The 10740-nt window shown below is 44.0% G+C and overlaps 2 protein-coding genes across 2 annotated transcripts in view; one reads left to right on the top strand and one right to left on the bottom strand.

Annotated features, from left to right (window-relative positions):
• Positions 1–2459: 2459 nt before the first annotated feature.
• Positions 2460–4316, bottom strand: MRPS17 (mitochondrial ribosomal protein S17). Its single transcript, XM_005425403.2, has 2 exons — positions 4170–4316; positions 2460–3194 (listed from the first exon to the last, which is right to left on the bottom strand). Exons 1-2 carry the CDS (start codon positions 4290–4292, stop codon positions 2904–2906), a joined length of 414 nt encoding a protein of 137 aa, XP_005425460.1. The 5' UTR covers positions 4293–4316; the 3' UTR covers positions 2460–2903.
• Positions 4317–7199: 2883 nt separating this feature from the next.
• The window catches only part of LOC102037391 (merlin-like), a 20779-nt gene continuing 17238 nt past the window's right edge, over positions 7200–10740 (top strand). Inside the window, exons 1-2 of the mRNA XM_031060646.1 lie at positions 7200–7413; positions 10168–10406. Coding sequence (XP_030916506.1) covers positions 10399–10406 — 8 coding nt within the window. The 5' untranslated portion in view covers positions 7200–7413; positions 10168–10398. The remainder of the gene's footprint in view (positions 7414–10167; positions 10407–10740) is intronic.

Below are 10740 nucleotides of genomic sequence, written 5' to 3'. Positions count from 1 at the left end.
CCCTGGCGGGCAGCGCCGCCTGCGCATGCGCGGCCCTGGCGGCCCGGGGACCCCCTCACGGCCCCTCAGCCCCCCCCGGGCTCGGTTTGGGGGGACAAAGTCGGATTTAGGGGGACCCTACTCAGCTTTGAGGACCGCTACTCAGATTTAGGGGACCCAGCTCTAATTTTGGGGTCCTAAGTCGGGTTTAGAGGGACCCTGCCCCAGTTTGAGAACTGCTACTCAGATATAGGGGACGCAGCTCTAGCTTAGGGGACCTCCAGGGCCCGGTTTGGGGGGACCAAGTCGTATTTAGGAGGACCCTGCCCCGGTTTAGGAACACCTAGTCAGACACAGAGGAAGCCCAGTCCCAGTTTGGGAATTTAGCCCCCGGTTTGGGGGGACCCCAGGCACAGTTTTGGAGGATGCCCAGCCTGGTTTAGCGGTACCCAAGCCTCGGTTTTGGGAGGGACCCACTTGGATTTAGCAAGACCCCCAAGCCCCAGTTTTGAGAGACTCCAGCCCCAGTTTGGGGCCCCCCAGTCAGATTTAGGGGGATCACAGCCCCAGTTTTAGGAATCCCAGCCCTGGTTTTAGGGGACCCAGCTGGATTTAGGGACCTCCCAGTCCCTGTTTGTTGCTCTCCCCGTACATTTTTCACTCGCTGGCAGCTGAAGGGTTTTCCTCACGCTGCTCTGCTGTACTCAGAGAAATTTTGGCTGAGGAGGAGGTGTGTGCTGGCATCGAATCCTTAAATCACTTCAAATTGAGGATAAAGTGATAATTAGGGTAATAATTAAAGGGCAGTTCTAAAAGCAACAAGCGAATAAACACAGAAAGCAGTCAGTGACTAATCCTTATCATTCCACATAACACCTCTAATGATTCTATCTTGGCCCTATAAACTTTCCCTTCCCATTTTATGATTTTTCCATCAGCACTCTCAGACTAATCCAGAAGATAACACATATGATGGGCTTTAAAATCACAAAAGTACAAGCTTTGTACTTTAAAACAATTTAACCTACAATTGCCATCACTCTATTAAATAACACAGTCTGATATGTAATTTGGTTTTAGTCACATTTTGATCTGACAGTGTGGCAAGTTCTTGAGCAACCCTCCCAGAGCCTACACTGAAAAAATTATAACCTCCTGTGATGAATCAATCTTATTAAAAAAAAAAAGCATTTTCACAGCTACTCAAGGGGAATTACAAGACAAGAAAATATTCATTCCCCTAATTAGATGTAGATGCAACTTATTAAGCAAACAGGAAACCTTTTCTATTTTTTAAAATTAAGTAGTATTAGAACATTTATATCCCATATATTGAGGGTCAAGTTCTGTTTGGATACAACTTCAGTGCATTTGCTACAGCCCAGGGCCAAACTCTACCCTGTATCCAAGCTCTCCCAATCTCTGCTTGGATGAAGTTTCACATTTTGCATTCACCTGGGCAGGAATCAGAGCTCAGGTTTTTCTTTTCCTTTGCTTTGATCAGCCAGCTCCAGTTCCTGAGGAATTTACATAAACCTAAACCTCTGCCACAAAGAACAAGAAAAACCCTACAGCCACATATTTAAGGCACTTCCTCAACCTCAGAGCCTGTGCCCACAGAATTTTACACAGAGACAATTCAGTGAAAGTTCCTTGACATCCCACGTGAACACTGGCATTCAAAGAGCAGCATTTTTTGCTTTGAAGCACCAAAGGAACTTTAAATTTCTCATTCCTCTGTCCCAAATAATTTGCTGAGTTCAGTCAGGCTTTTTAGGCAGCCAGAACTGATTTTGTGCAAGAAGTCAAAGGGCATATGATCTTTAATAATCTGACAACAGCAGAAAAGACAACTGGAAGCTACTCAGTTGCTTAAAGGAAGATATTTTAGGTCAGAAGACTTTAGGTCTGATACACCTTGTTTTGCTTCTGATCCTAAAGGACAACAGACATTTTCTTTGGAAAGGATTTCTCACAGCTCTCACATGCTACTGTCCCCTCCAACACCTACAAATTTTGAGGCAGATGCCCTTTTAGATCCAAAGTCAGAACTTGAGGCTGCTGCAACAGCTGCAGGCTCTCAGCTTGCTGCATGCCCTGGAGGAGAGGACATGAGATCCCCAGAGCTGTACCAGGATAAAGTCATCTTTCATCACTAACTGCTCTGGCCTTTAGCTCCACATTAAAGCATGCAGCAAACCAGCCCCTCTAGCTCCCCAAAATGTGTTCTTTTAATTAGCTTTTCTGATGAGAGTAAATCGAGTCACTTTTAGTCTTTGTATTCTCATCAGCTCAGAGAGATCCAGCTCTCCCAGAATGAAATCCTGCCTTTGGACAGGGACAGAGCCACCCACACTCAGCTGCCCAAAGCTTTGATTCTCACCACTCTGCCACTATAAAGGCAAAGGGCTGTGTGTTTGTTAGAGTTTGGAAGTCAGAAGGCACTGTAAGAGGAAATAAGGACACAAGCATGCAGCTGGTTTTCAAATTCTACACTTCCTTTCAAAAGCTTTAATAGCATCATCTCCAGTAACCCTACAAACCACAAAAGACTGCCTGAAATACAGAACAACCAAATAATATACCCACCCTCCCACCAAAATAAAACATCACACAGTTGTAGTCTTGTCTTAAAACAGAGAGGTCATTCCAGGAGGGCAGCTGCCTTTGGCAACTGTCACTGGGGCAAAACTACAGGCAACAAAATGAAGTGTGAACACTAAACTTGCATTTTTCTCTGTATTTTCATTCAAAGCTCCAGGTGCCCATCAATCTGCAACATCTCTTTGCACAAGCAACTACATTTACTATTTATTTTGACTACAAATTTCACTGAAACATTTAACATATCACAGCAGGGCCTCAAACATCCCTGACAGAGAGACACAAAAGCTGGAAGCCCTCTGCTTAAAACATTTCCCCCACTATTTGTCTGTTGAACAAACTTTAAGTTCCTGAAGTTTCTCACTTAGATAGGTGGTATCTGCCTCGGTGAGATTTTCTGAATCTGACAGGTTTTCCAGGAATCTGGTTCCTGCACAGGGCTTTCCTGTGATGGGATCTATGACATTGCCAACCTTGAACACAATTTCAGCCAGTTCGTGTTTCACATGTTTGCTCCTTCTCTCAGGCAGAGCTTTCAGAAGAACAATGTCTCCAACAACACACTGCTGCAGTGGGTCATGGGCAAAATAGGTTTTTCTTTTGTTAAAGAACTGTAAAAGGAACAAAAATAAAAGAAACCTTGGTGTTATATTTCAAATTATGCAATGGGTAAATATATAATTAATATCAAATAAATGAATTATGTATGTTTTAAAGTGAGATTCAGTTTGGATCATGAGGAGAAATGCAACTGTGCACTCTACAGGTTCTCCACAGACAGCACAGCACTGCCCTTCCCAATCTCTTGCCAGGATTGCCAACTGAGCCTGGAGGAAAGGAGATGGGGAAAAAAAAGCTCTGAAATCTGCATTTTGATATTTTTTTATGTGAGAGTTTTCTTGCTGAAATAATTTTTTTCACATCATTTTTTTTCTTACTAGAATAGCAGAATTCAAAATCCTTTAAGAATTCAGAATCCTTTAAGAATTAAATTGGGCTAAGAAATAAATAAAGATTCTTCTACTGGATAAAATATTGAAATGGGTTCCACAAGACTCATTTTCCTGACTCTATACTTAACCTTTTGGTCACCAAAAGCAACTTATTCTACCTCTATTTACCATTGTTTCCCTATTTAAAATGGAGAAAAATACAATTTTTAACCTTCTTGCTTGAAGAGCATCCATAAGGGCTATATCCAAGATCACAGTAATGTTACAATTACATATACAGAAAAAACAGCTATAAAATTTATTGTACAAGTGACTAATAAACTGTCAAGTCTCCAAAGCGTGCTCCACATCGACATGAAAAATTAACTCTAAGTGTGAAACAACAAAAGCTTACCTTCCCAAAAAGATCAAATGAAGTGCATTAACAAGGCACTTCAAAGAAATACATTTAGAGGTAATTTGTAAGTCCTCACCACTCACTGCTTTTCATCCTTTGCAGTCATCCCCACAGCCAGATCCTTAAGGAGTTTGATTTGTAAAGAGTCATCAAAACTTTTAAGAGTTGAATCAGCAGAACATTCCTGCACAAAATACAAAACCCACCAGGCAGGAGAAGCTGTTCACTGGTGTTACCTTTAGCAAGTAGGGATCCAGCACGAGCCTTGTCACTCTCACTTTGGCAGTTTTCTGCATTTTGGTCCCAATTACTTTCCCCACTATCCATTTTGCATGGACAGCTCCACGTGGGACAGACATTGTGCAGTTATGGTCATGCAGTGCCTGGCAGCAAGAAAAGCAGATGTGTTATTGCAACAAAGTAAAAAACAGAAATGCTTTCTGATCAATCCCAAAAATCTCCTTATTTTAGACTAACAGCTTCATTAGGTCATTTTGTTGGAAGAACTGTTTAAAACTCCATCTATTGCACTAGTTCAGCCTTTTTGACAATACAGAAGGGATATCACTATGTCCTTGTTATCAGTAAAAGTTCCTTCAGGACAGCAGCAAAACCAGACAGAACAGCATGAGGAGGAGACTTTACCCCACAAAAAATGAATCATCCCAATTGTCACAAACACAACAGAGAAAAGTGTAGCTGTGGAAATTATTCATTTAATAATGAATTAAACACGCTCCAGCAGCTGTTTGGGCTGGAAACCTGTTCAGCCAAACAAGGGAGCAGCCTACAGCTTTTGTTCAAAGCCATTTGCTTCTGTGCCTCTCATTATCAGCACAGCTGATGGAACCTAAGGAAGGTAATGAGCTTCTCAAGCCATAAATGACACATCAAAGAGCTGTCTGATCCCTAGTACGTGTGTTTGCTTTTGAGCACTTTCCTGCAAGTAAATGCTATTCCATTACCTTACTTGGTTTAATTGGGGAGAGCTTTCTGTACTACTCTTGCAAGAATCAGGGGAAAAGCCAACAGAAGCCTTGAATCAATATTAAAACTAATGGAGATTAATGACCATTTTCTCTCCCACTCAGATTGGTTAAGCACAACCAACACCTGTGAACTCTCCATGCCCCCCAATTTGTGAGACACTCGCTTTGATGTCCCAACACATCAAAAGCAGAGTTTAGGGACACAGGGACACAGCCAGAGGATGAAACACTTCAGCAAACACTCGGGGGCTGCAAGGAACCAGCGTGGGGTCCCTCCTGTACCCCACGGCTAAACACCCCACGCAGCCAGGCGTGTGCAGCACGAACAACACCCACGGAGCACCATCAGGCAGGGAAAAAAGAAGAAACTGAAGACACGGAGCCCTCAGCCCGCCCCAGCGCGGCTCCCACAGCGCTCCGTGCCAGGCCCTGCCCCAGCACCTCCGCACCAGCAGGGCCGCGCAGGCAGCGGGGCTCAGCCGGGCGGGTCATACAGCACCCAGAGCGCAGCCACGGCACAGGGGGAACCCGCACAAACGAGCCCAGGCCCCGGGCAGCCCCGTCCCCTCTCACCGCCGCTGGGGGGCGGGGCTTATCGGGGGTATTTAAAGGCGCAGGCGGCGGCCGCCCCCTCAGAAACGGTAAGGGAGATAGGAGTGTGGTTTATGTCTCTGGAGGTTGATTAAAGTTGGAGAAGATCTCTAAGAGCTCTTTAAAAATCCTTTAAGGATGGTAGAGGGGAAGCCTTAAGGGGAGTGGCTGAGATCACTTCATCTGTTCAGCTTGGAGATGGTGAGATTGAGGTCACACCTCATTGTGTAGTCCTCAGTAGTCTCATGATGGGAAGAGGTGGAGCAGGTTCTGATCCCTTCCATCTCGTGTGTGACGGGCTTTGAGGAAATGGCTGGAGCTAAGTTAGGGGAGGTTTGTGTTGGATATCAGGGAAAGCTTTTTTTTTTTATTTTTCACCCAGAGCATGGTGAATTTTCTTTATTTTTTCACCCAGGAGCGCTGGAACAGGCTCCTTTGTGCAGTGGTGATGGCACCAAAACTGACAGAGCTCAAGAACTCTGATACATGCTGGGATTCCTGGAATGTTCTATGCACTGTTAGGAGTTGGAGTTGATGTTCCTGATGAGTCCCTTCCAACTCAGGATATTCTGATTCTTTGATTGTCAAGTCCAGCTGTGTATCCATCACTGCCACCATAACCCCAAACCCAATGCAGACATTTCCAGGGATGGTAATCCCACCATGGCAACCTATTCCCATGTCTGACCACCCAAACAGTGAAAACACTTTTCCCTAATATCTAATCTGAATCTCCCATCTCAGTTTAAAGCTGTTTTTTCTTGTCTTCTCACTGCAGTAGAAAAAAAGTGACTCTACCTCACCAAAACCTCTCCTCAGGTAATGTTGGAGAGGGATGAGATTCTTCCCTGATCCTTTTCTTCCAAACACATGCTGTGGGTGCTGAGGGATCCTTTACGTGGAATTTTGGGGATGGAGCTGACTCTCAGTGCAGCCTCTTTGAGGTTTTTGCACACCAACAAATGCTGTGCTCTTCCCCCTGCTGATCAGTGATGGATGCGAGACAAATCTTGAAGGTTTTCCATATAAATCCGGAGTAATTATAGTAGGTATGGAGCGAGAGCTGGCCTGTCTTTGCTATCCATAACCTGGATATATATCCATAACCTGGCACATATTCAGTTTCTATAAATCTCCGTATTAAAAACAAACAAACAAACAAACAAAAAAACCAAGCAAAAAAACCAAAACCCAAACCACTTAGAAACTTAGAATAATGGCAAAATTATTGGACTTTGAGGTAACACGCTCCTGGTCTGTGACTTCAGGCTGAGACCATCCCTTTTTTTTTATTTAAATGTGCTCATTTACCCCTTTCTGCTGATATTTTGGCTGCTGCCCAGTTTAGAGCCTTGTTCTCTTTTTGCTGTGGGTGTCCCATCATCTCTCACGGCAGGAAGAGGACAGGTCGGGAATTATATTTAATTAACAGCACAACTCCAGGCAGTTTCCCTTCTTAAGGTGGCTGATATGGGCAGGACAGGAGACACTGTTAAAATAATTTGATCAGATACCATCTAAGGAATTATTCAGGAGTTCATTATCCATTTTTACAGCTCTCCGAGCCAAAACTCGTGGGTTTCTCTTATTTTAGTGCCCGGTTATTTGAATTACAGAGCGGGGAGGTGGGGAGGAGCCCTGGTGCAGGCAGGAAATGGTTAAAGAGCTCCTATCACCTGGGAAAGCAATCCTTTGATTTTTCAGAGGGCGCTAACATGCTGCAGCTCATGGAAACAAAGGGAAGGGGATCAAGTGGAAAAGTTGTTCTTGGATTTTATTCTCAGTGGCAAAACTTGTGAGGGCTGCATATTGATGTCTGCGGGGAAAATACGGAGTTTTTGGATTGAAAGGGATTTTTTTTTTCCCCTTTCTTATCATCATTCAAAAAAGGATCTGTGAGGTAAGTCTTGATCCAACTGGTGACTTTAGATAACTTCAGGGGTAAAAAAAAAAACCCCTTTATCTCGCTGACCCATTTTAAAACAATGAATTCTTTGCTGAAATCGTTCCTGGGGCAGGGAGCAGAGGCAGGAGCGTGAGTCAACAACTGCACGGAGCCCACGACGCTCTGTGCTCGCCTGTGTTGTCTGCATTCAAATCGCTCGCATTCATTCCTGAGCTGGAGTATGGAAATTCAGGGACCGGGAGAAACATAATGAGTCAGGGGAATTCGCCACTCGGAGTTGCAGTAAATATTTCAGCGCTGACACTCTTTTCAGGCTGCAGCTAATGTGATTTTGCAGCGGGGCGCTTCAAGCATCTTCTGGTGGTGGCTCTTAAGTCATTCCCAAGCCTTGTCTCTTGAATTCTCGTTGCTGTCCCGAAGGTTTTGTGTTTCCAGCTCCTGGAAGGACCATGCTGATCCTTTCAAGGTTGATTCATTATGAAGGTGTAAGAGGGGTCTCGATTGCCATTAATTTAATTCTTTGCCTGTCTGCACCTGAGTTCTCACCTTAAAAAGTGCTGCTGGGTTTTGTGTGTGTGTGAAAACAGATGGTTTTTCACCCCAGTGTGGCTGCCCCAGGGGTGATGGATGGTCATGACTGTCACTGAGAGCCAGTGCCACCTGAAGGGAACTTTTTACACCCCGTGGAGAACCCTACAAACCCCATCCATTCACCTTGAGCATAAATTGCACTCTCACTCTTGGGCAGCTCGAGGTTTTTGCCAGCAAGGTGCTGAGTTCTGGTGGATTTCTCCAGCTTGGCGAGTGTGTGGTGCTGCTGGTTTCCCCTTTCCCTCCCTGGCTGCCCGTGAGTGGGCGCTGTGTGCTCTGCGGGTGCCTCCCCACGCGGATCAAAGTGCAGGGCTGCGCTGGGACACACCAACATCGCTGTGACACAGCCACCTGGCCAGTTCGTCCTGCTCTTCCCCCACGCTTTGCTCCTGCTTTCTCATTCTCCAGGAGGGAGAACACTCAAACCCAGAGCTGCTGGATGTCCCTCCTTTCATCTTGGGCACCAACAGAGACTTGGGTTTTTTTGGTTTTTTTTTTGTTCCTTGATTTTATTCCCCATCTCTGCCTTGCTGTTCCCCTCACCACACCAAGCTTTTATCACTCATCTCTCCCCGTGCTCACTCCCAGCTCCTGAACTCTCTGTTCCCAGGTTCTGGCTGGGCAGGAATCTTTCATCACCCAGCCCTGTTTTGCACTCGTGCTCTGATCCATCACATTTTGCTCCTTCTGGATTCCCTGTGGCACCTGCAGGAATAAATCACTAGAGCTGGGTGTCAGGAGCCTTGGAGCACTTGATTCCCTGTTGTTAGAAGGAATTGCTTTTGCATTTACACAAAAAAATTGCAAACCCTTGTCATTTTTTCTTTTTTTTTTTAATCTTGTCTTTTTTTTCAGCAATATTCCTCTTATTTGAAAAAGTTCTTTCTCTAAAATCTTGTCTGCTAAGTGCTCTTGCTTCTGTTGTCAGGATCTGACATTCATTTCAGCGATTCAGTGTGAAAACCCTTTCCAATTTCTTTACCCGTGCTATTGATTAAAATGCAGTTTACTTTTCTGGGGAAAATTTGATATTCAAAAATGTCTTTTTGCTGTGAGTCAGAATGTACTTTTCCATGGAATAAAAATTCTGGAAAGAACAAAAAAAATGCTGTTGGAAATGTTGAACAAATTATATTGTCGTTTCAATCTGGTTATATAAGAAAAAAGAAATAACTTCAAAGTCCAAATGAAAAGCTCTGGTATTTTTCTCATATTTTGAGAAAATGAGTACATTTTTCTCCAGCTGTTCAATTTTATCTGTTCAGAATTTTCCATATGAAACTCTGAGAATGTTCTGTACTGGCCTTAACTCCAGGTTCCTGTTTAACTCAGCTGGCTGTTTCAGGTTACATATTAAAAATGAATTATGAAGCTTTTTTTCTCCTTAATTTTCAACCATTGATGTTTCTTCTAGAAACTAATAAAACTATTTCCATTTTTGGGTAGAAGTCTGTAGTTCTCAGGCTATAAATGCTGTATGGTACAATTATTTACAGTTTTGAAACAAAAAAAGACTGATGGAAAAGATCTTTGGAATGCAACAGGTTAAAATTTAATTTTGCAGGTTAGAGATCAAAAGATGTCTGTGGTAATTTCCTGCTGGTTTGGATGCCCTCACATGATGCTCTCCCTGACAATATTGCTGTGGTCACTTTGGGGATTTTCAATATTTTTCCTTAATTGAGAACTCTTTGCTGTGCTAAGTAGAAAAGACCTGAGCTCTGCTCAGCTGAGCTGCCTGAATGATAGAGGAAAGTTTGTGGCAAGATCTGGTTTTCACTCTAAAATATAATGCCTGAGGAGAAAGGTGCTGTGGGGGTGATGGGGTTTGGGCTCTGGGAGTGCTGTTCTTGCATTTCCCTGGTTTTGGGTGGTGTGGCCTCTCGTGGGCTCTGCCAGGAGGGACCAGCTTGGGGGGAGTCCTTGGAGGGTTTAGATGCCTCCAGTCTTGAGGACAATGCTGTCACATTCTTTTGGGGGGAAGTTCAGAAAGAGAAATGCCTCCCTGTGCTTTTCCAGCACCATCATATCCTGATTATTCTTGAATTTTCCTCAGTCTGCAACCTCATTAATCCCATTATTCCTTGTCCTGCAGAGCAGCCATGTCTCACCACTCATCCTTTCTCTGTTCTAACCTGTGCTTTCATCTCCCCACAGATGATTTTCTAGCCCTGGGACCTCTCCTTTGGACTCCCATTGTCTTCCCAGCTCCAAAGTGGTGCCCTAAACCCAAACAAGACTTCAGCAGAAGCTCCACCAGAGCCAGCTGGAGGGAGAGGACTCCCCAACTCCCCAGTGGTGTCAGAAGGATGAATTTCCTCCTGAGCTCCTCTTCCCCACTCTGACTTATCTCCATCACTTGTTCTCAGCTCTCCCTCTGATATCCCTATGATTTGGTAACTATTTTATCTATTCCCTGCCTCAACTTCCCTATAATCTCTAAAGAAAAACTTCCATATCTGTTTCACCTCAAAAAAACCACTTCCATATCTATTTCACCTCCTATTGAACCCCTCAAAATTTGTGGGAGGTTGGCACAAACAAAATAAGTGGAAAAACCAATACATTTGCAAGCCAATTTAGAGCTCAGCGGAAAAAAAAAAGGAGCAAAATATTTTATGAAATCCTGGAAGGTGCAGGCAAATGGAAGTTTTCAGTTTCAACTAGAGCTTTATTTTGGAATTCCTCAAGGGGAGGTTGGAATTCTGCCACACTGTAATAGTTTTGTGT

Source organism: Geospiza fortis, unplaced genomic scaffold (genome assembly GCF_000277835.1).
Source record: "Geospiza fortis unplaced genomic scaffold, GeoFor_1.0 scaffold425, whole genome shotgun sequence".
Taxonomy (NCBI): Eukaryota; Metazoa; Chordata; class Aves; order Passeriformes; family Thraupidae; genus Geospiza; species Geospiza fortis.
The sequence above is the reverse complement of the archived record's forward strand: the minus strand, read 5'-3'. Positions and strand labels throughout refer to the sequence as shown.